Genomic DNA, 23,127 nt, shown 5'->3' with positions numbered 1-23,127 from the left:
GCACCCACAAACTCATAACACTTATGTAACAAAAGTGCAGTCTCAAAACACCATTTTAGTGTGCATTTACAGGTAATGAGGCATCTGTAGTATTGGGGGGGGGGCTTTAATTGCTGTATTAAAAGTGTCTCCTATAGATGAATAATTCTCATAACTACTCATAATGGAATCAGTTTATCACATAGTAAAGGAAATGTATACTTTGGGGTGTTTATAAGTTCCTGGCAGTTTCCATTTAATTAAAGGTTATTTTAATAGCAGGACTATAGAAGCAGTTTCACCCGGCCCATTGTTCTTGCTGGCAAAGAGCCCAAACCAAAAGCCTTTTCCCTGACATCTAGTTTGCTGTGTGTAGCAAGTCCCCACCACCACCACATACACACACGTAATCACGAACCTTCAATTTTTGTTTTTACAGACAAAAAGTCTGTAGTAATGTGAGTCTCCCGCCTTGGTAGATTGAAATGGTTTGGCCTTGATCTTGTCAAAGGCTCTTTGTGAGACTAAGGCCATGGCGATCTTGCTGGGTTATGTATCTTCCTTTGTCTTAGGGATATTATTACCCAACTTCTCCTCAATGAAGAAAAGGAGGCATGAATGAAATTATCACATCATCAATAAAATTTTGTGCATAGGCCTAAGACCAAATGTAGATCTGCTGTCCCAAACTTTATAAGCCTAGGAGCTTATTTAGATTGCAGGGTGTGCCCCCCCCCCCGTTGCTTTGCCCTTTTCAGGAGTAGCCGTGGTGCAGTATTCTGTTTGCATTGGTGTTAAATCCTAACCAGAGTTTGGATCTCAAGAATGGTCCCTGTATCCAAGTCCCATGTGTTGGATTTTTTCAGTCATAAAGTGATTAAATATTCTGTACTACCCTGGGGATGAAATGGAGCAGTCAGGCTCACCTCACTCCTCTTGGGTTGCAAGTCAGTGTCATATTAGTAATATAAATCAGCTTCAGCATTTGACAAGGGAGAATCTTGTGCGTTTCGAGATTAACGGAAAGACTAGATAACAGGCTGACAAAGTTTAGCATTACAGCTATCTGGTTAATTATCTTGACGCCTCTATTGTTTACATGCTATCAAAATACATTGTCTTCCTGTGTGAGTGCGCTGTTCTTCCCTGACGATAAAAAGAACACCTTTTTTATTCTCCTTTGCGGAATTATTTTTATCTCCCTCTTCTTTTGCCAGATGGTGACGGACAGACTGAGCATTTGCTGCCAGCCTGTGCTGATTCAGCTTGTCAGAAGAGTGTCATCTACCTATCTAAACCAGGATTGGATTCGGTATGTTGAGCTTCTGTTTGCGCAGATTAAATTAAACCGTGTTTATATTTTGTACATCAGATGAAATGACAAAGATCCAAATCTAGCCCCAAAGGGACAACAATTAGGGCCATGCCAGATGTCAGCAGCAGCCACATATGCTGCAGTAGAAAGTTGGTGTGAGTTTTAATTTGTTTTTAGTCTGTTGTTATTTTAACATTTGTGCATCTTCCATTGTTTTTCTTAATGATAATTTTATTGTTTTATCTTCTTTGTAAACCACTTTGAGGTTTTGGGCAGTCAAGCATTGTATGAATTTTATGAAATACATGAATAATAAGAAATAAAACCGTAAATGTGCAAATGAGGAATGTGCATCCTAACCTATTTCACAGGGTTGTTGTGGACATTCAGTGAGGAGGAAGAGAACCACATACACCACCTAGAGCTCCTTGGAGAAAAAGATGAGATACAAATTACAGCTAATGCTTTATTATTACACAGTTATTGTTGCATTCCACCCCGATCTGCACTGAGCGGTGTGTGAGACTTGGAAGTTTTCCATACACTCACCTAGGGTTTGTGTTTACTTTGGAAAATGAGGCACAGTGGAGACCAGGCATAGGCAAACTCCAGCCCTCCATATGTTTGGGACTACAATTCCCATCATCCCTAGCTAACAGGACCAGTGGTCAGGGATGATGGGAATTGTAGTCCCATACATCTGGAGGGCTAGAGTTTGCCTATGCCTGGTGGAGACTGTGGTGTCTTTATAGGTTTATTTACACCTATATACAACCTGAAGCCTTCAGTGGAGGGGCTCGCAGCAGTAGCAGCCCCAAAGGTGCCAACTTCCTCCATAGTAACAGCATCAACATTCTTTCTCTGCAGCCTCTCTTGTTCTGCAGGGCACATCCCAGCTTAATTGCTTCTCTCTCCTACCTGATTGTGGCACTCCACCCTCCCTAAACTAAGCCCTGTTTATTGACAGAATTTGCATTCTAACACCTTTTTCTTTTTATGCTTTGAACTCTTAATCCTCCCAGACAGTCACCTCACAAAGAAGTTTGCCTGACTTCATTAACACGTGCTGATTTGGCTAGGAGTACCATGTCCAATGCACAACCCAGGAAATGTGCCTAACCTAATTAGCTTTTACATGCTAATCACTGATGCTTAGAATACACACTACACTTCCTTAGATTCTAACCCCTGGATAGTCTGATACAGTTTTTGACATAAGCTTAATTAAGCCCCTCAAACTTTATACATTATTATTAACATCTGTATATTTGGAGATGTGTCAGATGCTCATTAGAGAGATGTGAGCCAGCTCCCTAAATCATTCATTAGTCTTCAGCCGGACGGTCGAAACCCACAAGTGGGTCATGGCCAGACCCAAGGTGGGTCACAACAGGAGAAAATATATGATAAAAGATTAATAAATGCTTGATTAGGTTAAAAGCTTCGGTGCTGAGAAGGCTGAAGATACCTGCCCTAAATGTTTACAGGCCAGTATGGTGTAGTGGTTAAGAGTGGTAGTCTCGCAATCTGGGCAACCAGGTTCGTGTCTCCGCTCCTCTACATGCAGCTGCTGGGTGACCCTGGGCCAGTCACACTTCTTTGAAGTCTCTCAGCCCCACTCACCTCACAGAGTGTTTGTTGTGGGGGAGGAAGGGAAAGGAGAATGTTAGCCGCTTTGAGGCTCCTTAAAGGGAGTAAAAGGCGGGATATCAAATCCAAACTCCTCTTCTTCTTCTTCTTCTTCTTCTTCTTCTTCTTCTTCTTCTTCTTCTTCTTCTTCTTCTTCTTTAACCCCTTATGTACTTCACTACAGCGAACAACCAGGCACTCCTTGTCACATGTGACAACTTTATAATTCACAATGTCTCCCATAGACTAGAAAGAGGCAATGGCTTCAAGCTCAGGAGAGGCAATTTTCGGAACACATTTCTAACCGCAAGAGCAGTTCAGCAGTGGAACAAGGCTGCCCAGGGCATCTATGGAAATTAATAGGGGCACCTTCTTGAGTCACTCAAAATGGTGTTAATCAATCAACCTGGGTAATCAACAAAATGTTACAACCCTACTTAAGCAGGGTTGTTGCCGAAACACTTCCAACAGCTGTATATACGCAGAACAGTAAAGCTCATGTATCTCCAGAGCATGACATTCTCTTTGAAAGCCTGAGAAATCCTCGTTCTGTTCAGCCATTGTTGGAATCTTATTTGTATTCCAAGTATCAGCACAAGCTGTATTTGAGGCTTCTGTTTACAAACTAATCTTCCTGAGGAAGGGGGTGGGAGGGGGGGAGTGAAAACCCAGTAGATTTCTATCAAGCAACTCCTTTATGCCTTTAGTATTGTAGTGGATACAACTGAACCCCTATTTTTAGTGTTTATAGCTCCATCTAGAAGATATTTAGGAATGGTGTATGAATGATCTCCCCATTTCTGATTCTCTTTTGTTTCTAGTAATGGGTTTTTTGCAGTGTAAATTCTTCTTCTGAGTGAAGTAAAACTGCAATTTGAACTTGATTGTTCTGTCTTAAACCAGTGGGAGGGATTGTACAAATGATTTGTCTCAGGCAACAAGAGCGTTTGACTGTTTTCTGTTGAGCAAAAACCAGCGTTAACGAATCTATCATTACTTTGTTTCGCACAGTTCCCCAAAGACAACTTTCTCTCTTTCACATCTTGCCATAGACTTTTCAAAAACCTGGCAGCCCACTAAAACACCCAGATGCATAAAGCACAAAGTTTACAAAAGCCAGGAATAGCAGGAATGGTGTATATGTGTTTCAGAAACAGAGAGATACTGTCTTATTCCTGTTGCTTTTTAATTCTTTAATATGCAGCTCAGTTTCATGGATGAAACAGTCCTATAGGATTTAGAGCACTCCAGAACAGAAAGGCAGAGGGGGAGAGAGAGAGAGAGAGATTGAGCAGCCTTGGGGTCACCAGGGTGGAAGTCTTCAATGGGCTCTCCATATGCACCTGGTTGGTTAAGGGGATTCCTGTTCACCAAGGCCTTTCTCTCCCTGTCCTTCTGAATCAGATATTGCAGTGATTTAATCTCTGCTCTGAAAAAGTATGTGCAGTCATTAGTATTTGGCTTATGTACTGATTTTATAATCAAGTTATTGGTTAGTTGTAATCCACTTAAGATAATTTCAGTAGAGAGGTGTTGTTTAAAAAGAGATTAACCATCTCTCCCTTTTAAGAAAAGGAACACTATCTACCAGATGCCTGCAGCTAAATACTTGGCTCCTTTCTTCATCCACTCATTTTTTCTGCCATCCATTGGCTCCTCCAGCCACTGTTTTACAGCGCACAGCCTACTTTGCCTAATTTCCTTAGGCCCCCCTGCCTCTTGGTCAGTCTCCCTAATACTCCTGCCTTTCCTCCCCCACCTACACACATACCCTTCTGACTCTAAGCACTACGAAATTTCTTGAGTCTCCCTCTCAGTAGCCACTTCTGACAATCTGCCCACATAGAAGTTGGGCAGACAGCGTTCCCCCCTGCACAATTGGAGTGCTTGTGAACAATCCTTACTGTCACATCAGAAGCTACATTGCCACCAGTACAATGTATGTGTGGGTCAGGTCAGTGCCTTGATGGGATCTCATGTATGCAGTCTAGGGTTCCATGATGAAAGAAAGGTAGGGTTTAATCTAAGGAAAACAAAGCAATATGTGTTCAATAAATCCTGACAATTTGTGTTGTTGTTTTTCTGGTTCTCAGTGGTTTCCAGTGTTGCAAAACTTCACATACAAAGGCACCCTCTGGGGCTTTGTTCCATATGATTCCGCTCAAACCAACTTTTCCTTCCCAATCACCCTTCACATTGGAGATTATAACATGGATGGCTATCCAGACGCACTTGCCATACTGAAGAATACATCAGGAAGGTACAGTATATTCAGTAAATAGTGTTTTCAAGTGTTTCTTCTACTTGGCATAATGGTGCATGAAATTATTCTCACCTTCAAATACCGTAGGCCCATGGAGAAGCTGAATCGCTTCTTCTAAAAAAGAAGTGCCTGAATGGTATGAGAATGGATCTATTTATCTGTATCAAGCAGCCCTTTTATTCTTTTCTGCTGCTTAGCAGGATGTTACAAATGCCATCTAGGAAGAAGAGTGCATTGTGAAGAAATGCTGCCTGTTCCACCCTTTCCCATTGGAAAAATGTGTGGAAGGAGCATGGGGAGCTCTCCCCCCCCCCCCTTATTAAGTTCCAATTGTCTGAAAAGCACATACTCATCATGGTTCCTTGTGGAATGATCTCCCCATGGAGATCAAGCAAGCTCCAGTTGTGGTTATTCCTGCCAGCAGTTGAAAACTTACCTACCCAGGCATTTTCTTGACCATTATTATGGGCTCCCATCATTCCTGTTTACCGTGACTGAGATTTTAATGTTATTTTGTTGTGATTGGTATTTTAACTTTGTTTCATTGAACTGGTTTTATTGTGTAGTTCTGTTTGTTTGAAAGCTGTTGTGTAGATTCTGTAAATATATCTGTAGCAGAAGTCTTCAGAAATTGTACTTAAAGATGTGTAATTCCTAAATTTCTACGCTGACTTGGAGAAGCCTTCCCCAAACTAGTGTCCTCCAGATGTCCTCAAATTGTCATCCTCCCACTCATTTGAAGGAGGCAGGAGAACTTCATCCTTGCACTGGATTGGAGTTCCTCCCCTTCCTTGGGGGCTCTGTTTGTTTGAAGCAGCCTTCCCTAAGCTGCTGTCCTGCAGATGCTCTGGACAACAATACCCATCATCCCTGACCATTGGCCATCTGAGGAGCACCATGTGGAGGAAGGCTGTGGGTCAGTACACCTGACTGGAGGTTTGAGCCCACTGAGGGAATCGTATGGGCAGGATGCCTGCATTGCTGGGGGTTCGGCTGGATGACTCTTGCAGTTCCTTCCTCCACAATTCTATGATTCTATGATTAGGAACATGCTGTGGGCTCACATGCTCTCTTCCCACCAATCCCTCCTTCCCTGACATTGTGCTGATTCACTCCTTCACGTTTGCAACAGGACTTTCAAAGGCAGTCTGTGATATGTCATGAACAGCTCTGCTGTTGAAAGGGAGCTAAAGTCAGAAAAGCAACTGGTCATGCACAAGCCATTGCTGGAGACCAGAGGAGGAAAGAGTGCTGTTGCACTCAGCTCCTGCTTATGGCCTTCTTATAGACCCACTGTCAGAACAGGATGCTGGGGCTAATCCAGCAGGCTCTTCTTATGTTCTGATGCCCAGCCACTTTGTGACATAACAGCAGATTAGTCACTCGCTGCCTGACGAGAGGCATAGCCAACAGGCTCTGACCGTACGTGCATACCCAGAGATGCCATTTTCCTGTTAAAGCAAGTGTCAACATCTCAGTCCCTTCATCAGCATCAAGTCCCTTCAATAATAATTCACACCAGCTGAAGCGTCTCTAAAGACATTTCTGCTGATCTTTCAAAGATGCTATTCCTCCCCTCCCCCTGCCAACCCTTCCTCTTGGCCGGCTAGATAGGAAGAATTTTGGTTCTGCTTCTAGGGCATTGTCTCCTTTTATTTTGACATTATGGCTGGCAAATGGAGGCAGTCTTTATACCCTGGAGGATCTTGGTTCATGGCCGTGGTTGTGAGTGTGCATTGTCAGTTCCATTTTTGCCTGAGGCAGCTCCTCTTCCCTCAAGCAGTTGTTGACCCATTTTATTTTGATGGATACACTGCAGATGCATTTTCTGGTAGCTGTCATACACGCTTTTGCTCAGTCACCAGCTCTCCCACCACTGGAAGACCGCCGCTGTCATGACCCTCAGCTGCTTCCTACCTCTGCCCCTTTACATTGTCATGTGCAAACATCTGGATGAATTACGTTGTGGTAATGCATTGCCTGGAGCTGCTGTGCAATACGAAGGATGCATGTTGGAAGTGGGAACATTCCTATGAATGCCTGCAAAATATTTGCAGGGTACATATTTCATTTATCGCCAGGTGTTTAAATCAGAGTTGGTGATCTTAACCCTGTTCTTGAAAGCTAGCTTAAGACAAAGGTTTAAAGTAGCAGAGCTGATAGCAATGTATAAATTTACATTGCTCTTGTAAAGAATCAAAGGGTACGATTAAAATACAAAGTTGATTTTTAACAAGAATAAGGGATAAGGGAAGGTTAAACTGATTCCTGAATCGGGTGGACAGGCAGTTGATTGCAGTCCACCAGTTCTCCTAGGAGCTCCCAGGATTCTTGCAAGTAAAGACATCATGTTAAACCAATGTTAAAAAATAATGTATGGTTTATTGTGCACAAGCACCATGCTGGTGTGTGCTGCTCATTACTGCCCACTTTGTTCTCAAGCAGGAAACAGACCAGAGACTGGCATTGCATTAGATACAAACCAGCATTCACAGTTTGTTCCCCTCCAAACAAACAGTAAACAGTAAGCCAAGAACAAAGCTTGGCTTCCATTCATGGCTTGTTTGAAGAGAAATAAACCACACCCGCCGGTTCATACGGACCATAACATCAGCCCCTGGTTTGATTCTTTCCTCGTGTGGCAAGAGGAAGAGCGAGGCAGGGACTTATGAGCAGCATATGCCACCAGTGCACTGGTCTGTCACCTTTAAACCATGGTTGGTTGATTGGTTAAAAAAAAGTTTTAACATAATATTGAAACCAGGCCATAACAAGGCACTTCCATTCCTCCGCGAGAGTGCATATTCAGAAGCGCAACAGTTTGCCAGTACCACAGAGCTGAATGAACCTGTGTTTTTATTATTTATTATTGGATTTACATCCTGCTTTTTCCCCAAGTTGGGATCCAACATTTTAAAACAACGTAATATATGTTGGGTGAAAGATCCCTGCCTTGCAGGGGACCTGGACCAGATGACCCACATGGTTCCATCCAATTCTGTGTTGATTCTATTATTGTATTTATGTCATTGTGTAGCCCCAGATCTGTAATATTGCTTGAGTACAGGCTTGGGTTTCAGGGCATGTACAAACCTCCTTGAGATCATACGCGAAAGCATTAGTCCCTTGCAGAGCCTTTCTAATCACCTAATTATTATGGTATGATGAGTCTTATCAAATAGCCATATCCCAAGAATCTGCAGAGCTTGATGGATTCAGCTTAACATCTTGACTATCTATGCCCCAAAAGCACACTGTAACTTGATGCTGAGCACAAGCATATTCCCTTTAGCTATTTAAATCAAGTACACACAGTTCAAGTAGCAGGGCGCAGTTCCTGCACATATATCGCCCATCTGCTTTTTCAATCCCTCCCAATAATCCAGGGCTTCATAGCTCATCAAGACAAAATCTTCTTTTTTCCCCCAAACAGCTTTTGTCATATTTCAGTGGCCAGCCAAACTAGCACTCTAACATCACACTGCTGTTTAGTTTGGAGCGGGGTGGGGAATCCTCAAAGACCTTGTTAATACTTTGGAAATCCTTTAAAATCCCCATTTTAAGAGCTGTATAAATGCAGATTACAGCAGCAGACATGAAATGTAATCCATAATAAAGGGGGAATTTAAAATGTGTGTGTTTTGAGCAAAGACTCTTGTTCAGTCACTTTAAGGTTTTAGTGACGTCTAACAGTGAAATAGTGTTTCTGTGCTGAGCATTAAAAAACAATGACAGAAGGAGATGCTTTAATATGGGCAACCTCCAAGGAACCAATTCACTTTCTTAAGTTAATTTTTAAATTTATTTTATTTGTGCCCTGTGTTTTCAGCCAATATTATCTTCCAAGCAGCTTATAATTAAAACCCACAAAAGTGGTACAATATATTAGGGCTAAGTGGAGGTATTTCTGATAGTCCTTTTTGGTTCCTGGTAATGGATGACCTAATCCAAATTCTAGAGGGAGCAAACGGTGTCGCAAAGGCTCAAGGATAGACTGAGAGTAAAGGTATCAAATCCGAGGAAGCATTTATTTGATGCTCATCAAGGAATCTATTTGATAGCTGCCTTCAGATATCTAAAGGGCTGTTACATGGAAGATGGGACAAGCTTGTTTTCTCCTGCTCCAGAGGGTAAGACCCAAAGCAAATAGATTAAAGAAGATTTTGAGTAAACACCAGGAAGAACTTTCTGTTTGACAGCATAGCGAACTCCCTTGGAAGCTGGTGGACTCTCCTTAATTTGGAGGCTTTTAAGCAGAGGTTGGATGACCCTCTGCCATTGATGCTTTAGTTGAGATTCCTGCATTGCAGGGGGTTGGACTAGATGACCCTCAGGGTCCCTTCCAACTGTACATTTCTATGATTCAGCAAGTTAATATTTTTAATTTCTAAATACTGTTCTGAGTATCTAATTGCAAGGTGGTATCTGACTAAGTCCAAAAGTGGACAAGCTGGTCTGTTGATTTCAGCAGGTCTGCTAGGTATCTCTTAGCCAGATGTCAACCACACTGTTACTGCTGGGTCATTAGTAGCAGTACTGTATTCCAATTTTCCCTAATCTAAGGGACAATTGATTATTGTTTCCCAACTAGTGGTATAGTGTCTACATGGGAGCTGATAACTAACATGGATTCAAACAGTGTTGGGAGCACTGCTAATGCCAATGAAATCCAGTGTGCTGTAGTGGTTAGTGTCAGACTAGGACCTGAGAGACGAGGGTTCAAATACCCACTGACTGGGTGACCTCGTGCCAGTCCCTGCCCCTGAGCCTAACCTCCCTTACAGGGTTCTTGTAGGGATTAAATGAGTAGGAGAACCATGTACTTAACAACAACAACAAAACAACGAATTACTATTAGAATTATTTATTATTTATACCTCACCCATCTGACTGGGTTTCCCCAGCCACTCTGGGCGGTTCCCAACAAAATATTAAAAGCACGATAAAACATCAAACATTAAAAATTTCCCTAAACATGGTTGCCTCCTTGGAGAAGAAAGCAAAATATAAATGCAGTTGATTAATAAGCAAACTGTACCGCTTTTAATGGATATTTTTATGTTTTCATGTTGCTGTGCATGACCCAGATATTTTGTGAGACAGCAATATATAAATACTTTTATTTAAAAATTAATAAAGGGCAGCATAAATTCTGGAGTTGAGAATGAGACCAACAGATATATTATGAATAAGCTCAAAGCATTATTCATGTGTTTCTTAAGTCAGATCCATTAGTTTATATCAGTGCAGTTTTTCCAGAATGTTTTAAAAACAAACCAAAACAAAAAACAGTTTTCCTGAGCTAGCTCAAATATAGCACCCAGGAGCCAGTAAATGTGATATATCCTGTACGCTCATAATGCGTTGGACTGAAGTAACTTCACTGCAGGGAAAATAGCCCTACTACTTAAAGTGTGGGGGTTTTTTTCCTCTCTCTCTCTCTTCTCAAAATTGGGAGTAAGGAAAATTCCTGGCTTGCCCTGCTGAAAGCATCCAGCCAGCAAGGAGAAAAATTTTAAGGCGTTTAATGAAAGGTTCCTAAAATGGTAGGGCTGCATCGTGGGGAAGAGGGTAGCTTCCCTGCCGCGGTTGTGTTGTTTTACCATTTTCAAAACTATAGTGTTAACTGAGTGTTCCATATTGTCATGGGGCCTGGTCACCTCTAGGAGCAGTGAAGATCTGTTTCCGAGCCGTGGGCCCCTGAGCACTCTGAGACAGACCTTAACAGGCAGACAGGTTCATATGGGAGACATCAGTCCTTTCGTGATACCCAGGATTTAGCATGTTATTAGATATATATTATGAGATTACTGTAACACAATAATTCAAGAGAAACAGTGTTGGCCAAGTGGACTTCCCGGTTTCTTACGCTGTCTTTCCTGTATTTCATAATTGAACAGAACAGGTAGACATCCTCTTCTTGTGCTACTGGTGAAACTTAATAAATTTGGGAGCTCAGGAAAAGTAGGAAAAGTAGTCCGTTTAGGTGAGGATGGATTTTGCCAGCACTTCCAGCTATATCTGCCATCATTCTCCCACACCAGAGTTGCTACTGCAGCTCTCCAGAGGTGTGGTTTCTGCAAGGAAGTGATTGCACACATGCCCCATGACTCAATTGTTCCCCCTCCCAGCCTTTTAACTATGTCCCCCCCCCCCAACTTGCATGATCTAATCCTTACCATCCTCTGTAATCCTAAATGCCCAAACCCGTTCTACAGTGTTTCTGGATTGTGAATTTTTATGTTGCAAAGGCAGCGTTACAGAATCCAGGAAGGCCCAGTGCCTGCAAAATAGGTAGAATTTTCTTTGAACGTTACTTTTTCAAGGTTCGCTGTACTACACTAATAACAGGGACAGCCGCTTTGCAGCAGCAAGTATGATGTCTTTTGCTGTTCTAATTGTTGATTCGTTCAGCCAGCTTTTAATTCACTGAAGCTGTTTCAGCAGGACCCCCCCCCCAATAAATTGGTGGGCTTTCTTGACTCTCCTTGTTGTCTGTAAGTAGTTATTGGAAGGAACATGTCTTGCTGATTAGAAGGCTGCTATTGAAAGTGATTTAATTTATCTGTGCTCAGCTCTTTGCTGTGACCTGTTTCTATGTAAGGAAAGGGTCAGTCTCAGTTAGACTTCGTATAAGTAAATGTCATCTCATTATTTCTAATAATGTGTTGGAGGATCTCTTATACAGAAATTGGAGGGAAATTGATAGTGGAATCTGTTCTATGTTGTAGTAGTTATTTGTATTACTTTCACCCGTGCATCATAAAATGGCACTAATATGTAAAATTGTGTTGTGGGAGGAATTTCTTCGAGGAATTCCTGATACGGCCAAACACCCTTTGGAAAAATTTCTCTCCTAGAAACCAAAATTGGCCGTATTTTCTCCTGTTCCTTCTTGCACATTGTATTAGGCAAAATGGCTCTAAAAATGAAGAAGCTCAAATCTGATCAGTACTGCAGAAGATTCAAGTTTAAAACCTGCATGGAGAAAAATTGCACTTGAACATTTCCGGCTTAAGTTGTTTGTGGTTTTAAATCCTTGATCCTTGTGGGTTTTGTTTTGAAGTGAAAAATACCTACTAGCTTTGGTTGCAAAGAGGAAGGAGCTTGTTTCTTTTCCATCAGGTTTCGCATGAGTAGGAGGGAACCATCTGCCTTCATAGCTGACTTAGCACTTTACTCCTTAATCTAAGTTGATTAATCTACCAATTACATAAATCAAAGCATTCATACTGCATGGCTCCAGGTGCAGGTTACAGCATCTTCTCAGAAAGGAAGCATGTTCTGTAGGTGAAATACAAAAGACCAAGCATAATGTTCTTTTACAACGAGACTGAGAATAATGTCCTTCTGTTACAAATTCTTGACTTCTTGCCATACATCTATAAAGCATATTATATTTACCTTGCTGCCTCTGCCACGATTTACTTCAGCAAGCACAAAATGCTAGATAAGAAATTGCTCAGCAGTGGAACTTCTTGACCTATTCGAAGTATGAACATAAACTCTTGTTCATAACTCTAGATATGCTTCAAGTGAGTCCTTTTCAGTTTTTGGAGTTCCTTTTCCTTTTCCTTTTTTAAAAAAAGTGTTTGGAACTAATGGTCACCTAAAGCATTTTAGAAAATGAAAACTGAATCCGAAGAACCGTTTTCAGCCTGATGTATGGAATTGCTGTATAAAATGCAAAGAAAATCTTGCTGACAGTGTCAAAAGGTGATTTTCATAGTAGTATTAAAATTTCTACATGCCAAGGCTCTGATTAAGTGAAGCTTTGTAGGAAGAATTCATAATACTTCTATTATCAGCAGTCACACAGATGTTGGGTCTTAGGTGCTGCAGAAAACCTTTGGAGAAGAGTAGTAAGGAGTGATCCAAAGAAGATACTTAGGTGTGCTCATAAGATGACACACACTCTCTTTTCCCACCCCAGCCCCCACCTTGGCAAGCCACAATGACTATGCTTTGCCTCCAAGGTCAGAGCCAGTAATTCCAGTTGCTGGAAACCACAGGAGGGAAGAAATCTAGTAAGAGGGTTGCCATCTTACTGGATGAAGGATGGTCCCTTACCATTTAGGCAAAGGGCTAGGGAAGACACAGTGACCTATAGTGGCTACATACAGTGGTGGTGCGATATGGACGACATGTGACTGATGTTTGCCATGTGCTCCTCGTGGACGTATGTTCTTAGCGCTACAAAATACAAATGTGTGGAACATGTTCCCCAAAATGCAGTTCAGCTCTCGCACACTGCCAAACTGCAGGCTTATGCTTCTGAAACAGGAGCAAAATGAGCTTGTGCATCCAGTCCAAAGGCCAAAAACATGGTATGTTTGTGTTGCAAAGATGTTGGGCTTTGATTAGCAGCCTTTGATTAGCAACTTTTCATGCTAGAGCCTAGATGTGTGAATGTGCATAACATTTATAACTGTGTCTCGCAACTGAGGGCTTCTCAAATACACGGTGTGATGCGTGCGTTAGTGTTGCATGTATAATACCATCCCTTTTCTGTTTCGAAAGCAAGTGATGAAAGCAGTTGCTGATTGCTGTCATTGAGGGGGAAGACATACTTCCTAAAATAAAGAAGCATTTCCACAGCATGTGACGGTGAAACAAGGGGCATTTCCCCCCTTAATTCTGGACCATTTCAAGGTTCAGTTAAGAACCGCTTATTAATGAATGCCCCACTTTCAGTTCCAGTTAAAAGCTTTTAAGAAAGCAAGTGATTTTTCAAGGAGACAAATCGTCCTGACTTTTAAGGAGTAATTGTACACAGCTGCTTAATTGAAGATAATTTCGCTGAGATGTCAGCCCATTTTCAAATGCAGGAAGAGCAGAAGAAAGATAACAGGAAGGGTATAGAATGAAGATGTGTTCCTTGGTGTGTTTGTGGGGCGGGGGTGGGTGGGATGGAAAACAAAACAGCTTAAAAAAGAAAAGAAAGAATGAGGCAGTGAAGCAAAAGAAATAATTATATGAGTAATGCCTGAGAAATACCCATTTAATGTATGCTGGCAAATGTTTTTATTCCCCCAGATTGAGACAGCGCACATCTGGTTCAAACTGGCAGGCGTTCAAACAGGAGGAGTCTCCTCTATTCCAGCATTCTGCCATGGTTCTTCTTCCCCCTTTATGTTTAAACACTTTAATATATTGTTACGGCCTATAAATTAATTGATTAGAACTTGAATTTTAACACATTTACGCACTCTGCTTCTACTGGAGTAAAGAACTGTAAGGATATATGCTTCTTTCAAAAAAAAGAAAAAAGTGGTCGTTTAAAAATAAAATCAGATTTTCCCCAATGGCAAATGAACTGCCAAAGGTGGTTATAAATATTTATAAATTCTTGTAAAATCTGAGCTGATAATTGGCAGGGGAGACTCTTAACATGAAACACTTAGTATGCCATTTTGGAGAGGAAATATATTGACAGTAGTTAACAGCTGCAATATAAAACCAAGGTTATTGTGGTTCTCATGAAACTGGTCTTCGTACAGGTGGCCTAGATTGGATTAACAATTGATTAGATCGTTTTCATGTCTTCCAGAACCCAAGTGCTTATGCACAAGGAGAAACATTCAGAGTTCTCTCTGAATTTTTAAAGTTTTCAGCGCCAAGTGTCCTTTAAATATATGTATGAACCTTTTGGAGGCACATTTGGAACATCATTTTGATATATTCTAAGGATTCACTTTAGTTCTGATGTGTGTAGTACTATCTAGGGACTCAAACAATTCCTTGCTCTTGCTATTAAAAATGTTGTGAAGTTACTGAACTAGTTACAAAAGACATAATTTGTTCACAGTAGTAGTTTTTTGTTTTTAAGAGAGGGAGGGATGTATCGGGAAGAAGAAAACCATTTGGTGGTTTGGCAGATGGCAAGGCAGCATCCATCAGATACATTAGTGGACTTGGGAAACAAGTTCCTTTGCCCAGTAAGTGTTACTATAAAAGAACTGCAATGGTACAATTAATTGAGGTTGTCTCATCATACGAGTCAAATACTCAGCCTTGAGATCAAACAGATGGTCCTGTGAGGTTAGACATTGCTATTCTGCTCAGCAGAGCTTTCCCTTCATTCTTGTTTGCAGCAGCCTGACCTGTATTTTGGTCTTAAATTTTCAGCAGCAGCCAGCTGGCTTATTTGTTGACTCCACGTTGATAATCCCCAAATGAGCGCTTTTGACGTTGGCAGCAAAATACCAATGTAATAGCCTGCTACTCTGCCCACAGATGATTCTTTTCCACCCTGCCATTTCCTGCTTCCAGACACAGGCATCACCATACTGGTGCAGATATAATTTTGCATCATTATCTAACCATGGTTAGAAGACTGGGAGTATCCTGATGACATCTCTTCTCCCTGTTGTGTGTGAATCCCCCCCCCTTTAAGTTGCGTTATTTCGGGAGTGAACTACAGTTTGTATTGCACATCGCCACATCTGCTAACATGGCATGGTTGAAACCAATCTTTCCACCATGATTTTGAGGAGTTGGTTTGCAAACTGGCTCAAGCTAATCATGGTTAGCAAAAACACCTGGTGCAATGCTAAATGTGGGTTAGGTCAGAAAATAAAAGGCAGAGAGCTAGTGGAGTGTGCACAGTATCTTAGTCACAATTTCCTCTGTTCTGTTTGGCATGGCTAGGTCCAATCACCACGCACTCAAGAAGACCATTAAGTCAGATCCTGCAAACTTTGTAGGTTCTCAAAGGATCAAGCGATCTAGAGTAAATCATGAGTAGAATCTGCAGCAATGCTCCAGCAGAAGTTTCTCGTAGGGTTTTTCATAGCCAGCCATGTCCTCCTCAAATTCCTGTGCTTTTTTCCTGAAAATATGTTATACTGCTGCAAACCTCGGGCATGCTGGTTTTCAGTAGCTCTGTTTTGGTTTCAGTCCTGTTGGCACTTACCCCCCTGAGTTCACTAGGAGGAGGAGACATCATAATAATGTAACTGTCAGGATGCTGTTAGTGACTCCTGGCTGGTTGTCGAGGAAAGTATAAAGAAAAAGAAAAGTTTCTTACCGTCCTTTTTTATTTCGATATTTACAGAGAGAGTCTATAAAACCCAGCCTCTTAGATAATGGTGTTGTCCCTAGTGAATCTCCACCCCGTCTCTCCCACATCCTCATTTGTCACTTCTACAGGCACTGCCACATGCCTTCTGTCTTTTAGCTCTTTGGTCTCCTACTTTCAAGGCTTGCTGGGTTCTGGGAGATGGAGCGTCTGGGATGCTTTCTAATGACACTGTGTCAGCCAGCTGCCGCTCCGGTTCTGTCTCGTCCTCCTCTGCCATTATTTCCCAACTTTTCCCCTCATCTGCCTTTGAGTTGTGACCTCCCTCAAACCACTGTTGTAAATCTATACTGTCTTCCTCTTTCTCCTCCCCGGAAGGGTCAGGATGGGGAGGCGGTCTCCACCATTCCTCCTCTGCCCAGTCCCTGACAGTAACACGTCAGCTTTGTGCCTGAGAGAGAGCTGCAAAAATTGAACTGATAACTGATAAAACATCATGTTTTCCCAGAGAAACCACATTTTTCAATGTGTTTTTCTTTTCAAACTGTATGGATGTCCTGGTAATAAAGAAAAGAAATACTGATTTCAAACATTTATAAGGCAGCTTTGGCTTCCAGGTGACACTCAATCTAAATGTACAATTTAAAAATGTATAGCAAACAATGCTACACAATTAATAAAACATTAAGGTCAACAAGTAACCCTAAGAAGTCAAAAGAGCCCATTTTGAGTGGTGCAACTGAGAGAGCTTCTGCCCTGTGTCCTTGCCAAACCTCCCTTGAATGAAGGAGAAAATGCTGAACGGTGCATCTGCTGCTCATCTAAGGGATGGAGAAGAACATACAGGAGTATAGCTTTTTTAAAAGATTTTCTTTTCTCTTAACATTACAAGGAACATTCAGTATACTGAAACAAATTCCCCCTTTATTTCAGATTGTGCACAAGATTCACTTCCATGAGCCGTATTAGGTGACTCACCAAGAAATCTCAACAATTAAGTTAAGGGGTGGAGAGGGAGAGAGACCGAGAGAGAGAAATCTTAAGCTAGTTGCTAAGGATACATCATGAATTGAAGCAAACCTTTTAATTCTTTCCCTTCCAGCTTTTAATACTAGTAACCACGGATCTAATTTTGATGATTGATTACTGTGATTAAGTGATAAGAGCTTTTTTTTGCAAACCTTTGGCTTGAGGCTGTGCTACTAGTCCAGGAAGCCTTGTTCTTAATTGCTAGGATCTGTAGCAAAGTAAAATTAAAAGGGGCCATGCCTCTTTTTATTCATCCAAGGCCACACTGATGTATATAATGACTTCATGACACAGAAGTGACTTAATTATATGCTCTTACCATCATTCTCAAAAATGGATTCAAAATCGTTTGGTGGTGTTTCTTGCTCTCAAAAAGAAAGCTCTGGCAATGTGTGGGATGGTGCTTATAATACAGTACAAGAATGTTGGGGTAATTTGGATATATTTCCTAGGTGAGCTAATAAGGGGTCAGGGAGAATCCTGTAAGTGGCTGGAATAAGGTTGTTTAGTTTCAGCTCTTAGGTCCATGCAGATTTAATGCTGGCTCCCTGCAAACCATAGTTTGCAGACTGAGAGCCAATCTCAGAGTGTGTCCCCCACTCCCATCTCTTGAGCAATTTCCCTTCTCTCATCCCCTTTCCAGAATTAAGCATAGGCTATTGTTTCCTGGTAAATCAGAGTTTGAAGTAGGTTTTCAGACCAAGGTTACATTAGAAACTGTTTCGTGTTAACGATGGTTTGCAGTTGGTGCTTACATATTGCAAAACTGTGGTTAGCGCCAAGTACAGCGGTACCTCGGGTTACATACCCTTCAGGTTACAGACTGCTAACCCAGAAATAGTACCTCGGGTTAAGAACTTTGCTTCAGGATGAGAACAGAAATCGTGCTCTGGCGGCGCGGCAGCAGCAGGAGGCCCCATTAGTTAAAGTGGTGCTTCAGGTTAAGAACAGTTTCAGGTTAAGAACGGACCTCCGGAACGAATTAAGTACTTAACCCAAGGTACCACTGTAGAGAAAAGAAGGATATAGACACACCATAGAGGGAAAGTGCATATTTCCAAATGTTGGCTATAGTTGTGATCACATCAGGTTAGAATTTATTCTCTGAATATCCCAAACAGAGAACTTAAGTGATTTTATGAAGGGCTTTTGATGAGTTTGCTTTGAGGCTTTTCTTAAAGGAAAAATCTATTTAAATTCAGTGTTGGAGGGCAGGTTGTACCTTTATTTGAAACTCGTGAGAAATTCAAAGAAGCATATATTTTACTAACCACATTTGATTTGATGCAGTCCAGTTAACTGGGGAACTACTGCTGAGCCTTAGGATGGGTCAACACCTGAAGCAGGATTAAGTGGTAGAATGGACTGTACCGCAGACTGCAGCTACACACACACACACACACACACACACACACAGACACAACATGGAAAACTAGTACATCAGGAAGAAAGGCTTAGTTGAGCCCGCTGTGCTGATTTTCTTTTTGCATGAAGTTTTTAACACAAGGAAGCATTGAGAAATGCTCAGCCTCCCCCATGAAATGGTACACTCCATTCTAGCATCTTCTGCAAGTGTAGACCAAGAATCTGGTATAGTTTATAGGGAGGAGCTGTAGCTCAGTGGCAGAGCAACCACTTTGCATGCAGCAATTCAGTCTCTGGACAGCTCCAGGTAGGGCTGGGAACGTTTCCTTTCTGAATGCCTACCAGTCACAGAGCTAGATGGGCCTGTGGTCTGACTCATTGTAAGGCAGCAGCCCATGTTCCTACAGCAGGGAGAAGGCTAGAGTAGTATGCAGTGAAATTTGGAGTCTCCTCCTGTGTCCCACTGGATTGGCTCAGAGAAATAAAGATCTCTCTTGTGCCTGCTCCTTCTGTCTCTCTCACTCTCTGGCAGTTCCTGTGTTGTGTTGTTTTTACTGCTGCTGCTTCTTGCCTGGAAAGGACAGGCAGAAATGTGCCAGTGAGGTTGCTGTTTGTTCCTTCCTTTTCCCAAGAAGCTCAGAAGAGAAAGGAAAGGGGGGAAGGGGGCTCCCCATCAGTCTTAAATCAAAATACCTTCACTCTTGCTCAACTATATCTCCGTATTTCATGTTAATTGTTTAGAAATGGACTGAAAACATTAGCATAACTCAGCATTTTATCATGTTAGTGTGCTTTTCAGGCTTGACACTGGTCTTGGATTTATTCCTGCATCTTGCTATTATGTCTGTGGATGTACTTTTTCTTTTTGCAGAAGTAGACATTCTATATTTGTCCAACATCCTATATTTTAAAAGAATGGCAGATGAGCACTACTCTTTACAAACAGTAATTCCCAAACTGTTTCCTAAAGAGATTCACAGCTCGAATCCTGCCTTCCAGACTCATCTGCAGGTCTGAGTTTGTCACCCAGCAGTCACCTGTTCATGACTGACTTGCTTTACTCAGCCTTTCCAGTAGGCTTCTTATGGCTCGCTTGAAGACTCAAACCCACTATTTTGTATTATGGGATGCTGTTCAGAATTTCCTTTCTGACGGGGGTTCCTACAATTAATTATGACCCTTCAGGTCCAGGTCCAGCTTTGAGGGGGGTCTGTGACAAATTGGCTCCTCCCATCATCATCAGTGCCTACCCAGCAGACAGACAACTCCCAGAAAGAGTCTGGGAGCTGCCATGTTTATTTCCCACAATGCCACAGAACAATGTGGGGCATTGTGGGAAATTAAAACACCAGTTTCCATGCCCCCACTAGGAGCTGCCATTTCAATCTCCCACTGTCCTCTGGAGTGACATGTTGCTTCTGATACAACTAAGGGTTATATTTTATTTTACTAAAATCTGAAATGATGGGTTCTTCTGCTAAAAATTACAGAGTTGTGTCAGAAATTATTTTTGAGCCAATAATTGTGAAAAATCTCTCAAGTGCATAGTATTTATGCTATAAATGCAGTGCATAAACAGTAAATACTGCAGTTGAACATGAGATGGCAATGTAGCTTATGCTGCTTCCATGCCGTCACTAATACCAGAATCCAGGTAATTTGAATCTGCATCTGAATGTTTTAAGTTGTCGCAGAAATCATTGTCTCCGCCACTTTAACATCAAGTAATAATTAAAATTAATCAAACATTTATATAAAGAACAGACTGGAAAGTGTGATCTCGTTTGTCAACAGTAAAGGAGAAAAACTTTTCATCATTTTGTAACTCCTGTTTCCCAAAGAGCTAAGTTTCCCATCAGAAAAAAATGTAATCTGTATGATCTAATGAAAAAGACTGATACCACTCCCATGTTTGTACCACTAATGGTCCCATGGAACGTTATCCCCCACCCCCGAAATATGCCAACAGACTATTGAGAGCTGCTTTTCAAATGTTACAGCCACATCCAGAAGCACTTTTCATCAGTCTTCCTGCGGGAGCTGTAATATTTGAATTCAACCTGAGTGTCTCGTTTTGGTCTCCCCAGAAACAAAAGCTCTTGGATGCATAATTGTATAGGTTTTACTGGGCTGTTTATGAGATGGAAGGAAGGGGAATGCAAATATCCCAAGATTAATTTCGAGACCAATAAAACAATCACACAATCTTTCAAACAGAGTAATAAATGCATGGTTTTCATACCTATGTCCCCATAAATTGTGGACAATAGTATGCAAAGCTATAGGGGTAATGGGCTGACAAATGGAGATTGCATTAGTTGCAATATGCATCTATTTTGGAATATTTTATCCTCTACCATTCAAACGGTGTGACCCTCAAGGCAATTTACAACAGGTTGGAATGATACAAACATTGGCAGCCCCAGGGCAACTGACCTTTGAAGCACTATTTCATTTCTAGCAGGCGGAATATCTTATTTTACCTGTTCCTGCTGACCTTGTGAAGGGGGCGCAAACTCTGTAAGGAGAGAAGCCAGTGCAAAGCCCCCCACACCACCAGGTGGGGGTGGGAGATCCCCCTGCTGCGGGAAAGCTGGGTGTTGGTGTCTAGTCCCTCTCTGCCCCTAGAGGCAGCAAAGTTGGGCGGCAAAACGGGTGACGCTTGAGGTGGCCGTCTCACGTGTGGGTCCAGAATTGGCCTCCATAGTCACTTACGGACTCATTGTTAAAACCGTGTTTATGGAAGACAATTTTACTCAGCTATGAGTGATCACCAAAGAAGGAGGAGACCCAGCTTTATGGGCAAGCTAGCTCTGCCACTGAGTGACTGCCTTTTTCAAAATTGACATGCACTGAGGAATAGTGGGAAAGGTGTGTTTGAGCCTTGGGGAAAGGAATATCATGCGTTCAAATCACTTCTCTGTTAAGATTATTGGGTGATCTTGAGCCAATCACGGGCTCTCTGGGCAATCTGCTTTACAGGAAATACAACCAAGGATTCTTGCAGTGCTCTAAAGTCTATTGTGTTTACAGTGGTACCTGGTTAAGAACTTAATTCGTTCCGGAGGTCCATTCTTAACCTGAAACTGTTCTTAACCTGAGGTACCATTTTAGCTAATGGGGCCTCCCGCTGCCGCCGCGCCACTGCCACACAATTTCTCTTCTCATCCTGAAGTAAAGTTCTTAACCCGAGGTACTACTTCCGGGTTAGTGGAGTCTGTAACCTGAAGCGTTTGTAACCCGAGGTACCACTGTATTGAGGTCCAGGTTTTTGTAGGCCTACTTCACGATGCATGAAATCTTAACGTTCAGTTGGTTGAGAGATACAGTTATGCAGGCACTTGCATCTGAGTACAATATCAGTGCAATGCAATCCAATTCAGTAGGCCTGGAGAACCTTTTTGTGCTGGTCCCGGGGGTAAGGTACCTTGGGTGTAGCAGAGTCCACACGAAGAGGGGCGAGGTCCGTGGCAGAGAGCCGGGCGGGGAACAGGAACGCTGGAACAAGAGGCTGTGCATGGAGCAGGAACACCGGATGGTCGGGAACAGGAGGCCGAGCAGGGAACAGGAGTACCGGATAGTCAGGAACAGGAAGCCGAGCAAGGAACAGGAGTACCGGATAGTCAGGAACAGGAAGCCGAGCAAGGAACAGGAGTACCGGATAGTCAGGAACAGGAGGCCGAGCAGGGATCAGGAACACAGGAAGGTCCGAAGCCAACAACGACGTTGCTCCCGCAACCTGGGGCCGGGCTGACTGGGCTTTTATCCTCTTCTAAGGCCAGGGGCGGTCCCGGCCCCCAGGAGCCCCGCCTCCTCTGGCCTTAAGGCGAGCACTCCTCCTGGGGGCAACCAGTTCCCTTCGCCTCTCTGCCCTAAGCCTCTGCAGATCAGGAGAGGCCGAAGGGTTACTGGGCCCTGGAGGAGGCTCACCTGTGGCCACTGAGTCGTCAAGCCTCTCTGGGGCCAGAAGGGTTTCACCTGGGGCCAGCTCCTGATGCACTGCCACAGGTGCAGGTTCTTCAGCATCTAGGCCTTGCCCCAGTTCAGCCGGCCCTGGAGGCGGGGACTCTTGTGCAGGCTGGGATTCCTCTGTTTCATCCTCCGAATCGGAATCCCAGGCCATCACACTTTTTGTGTGTGTGTTGCCTGATCCCATTGTTTGCCTGTTTTCTTCTGCTCTGAACTCTCATATATCTACATAACTGCTAAGTAACACACTGTGCGCTTAATAAGGCATCCATGAAAGCTTGTTACAATGAAAGTGTTTATTCTTTTAAGTGAGCTTAAGACTCGTTTTGTTACTGCAATGTAAGCACATAAGAAGAGCATTGCTGGATCAGGCCGATGGCCCATCAGGCCAAGCAGCATGTTCTCACATTGGCCATCCAGATGCCTGTAGGAGACCTCCAAGTAGGATTAGAGCATAAGAGTACTTTCTCCTCCTCCTGTGGTTTATACCTGCTGGTATTCAGAAGTGTTATTGCCTCCTTCTATAGAGGCAGAGCCTAGCCACCATGGCTAGTAGTC

At 42.6% G+C, this 23,127-nt stretch overlaps 1 protein-coding gene across 1 annotated transcript in view; it reads left to right on the top strand.

The window, feature by feature from the left end:
- Positions 1-23,127, top strand: part of ITFG1 (integrin alpha FG-GAP repeat containing 1) — a 113,507-nt gene that overhangs the window by 43,382 nt on the left and 46,998 nt on the right. Inside the window, exons 9-10 of the mRNA XM_083513660.1 lie at positions 1,197-1,291; positions 5,017-5,183. Of these exons, the coding sequence (XP_083369786.1) occupies positions 1,197-1,291; positions 5,017-5,183 (262 nt within the window). The remainder of the gene's footprint in view (positions 1-1,196; positions 1,292-5,016; positions 5,184-23,127) is intronic.

This window comes from Podarcis liolepis (assembly GCF_965112155.1).
Source record: "Podarcis liolepis genome assembly, chromosome: 7".
In the NCBI taxonomy this organism is placed as follows: domain Eukaryota; kingdom Metazoa; phylum Chordata; class Lepidosauria; order Squamata; family Lacertidae; genus Podarcis; species Podarcis liolepis.
This window is presented reverse-complemented; position numbering and strand designations above follow the sequence as displayed.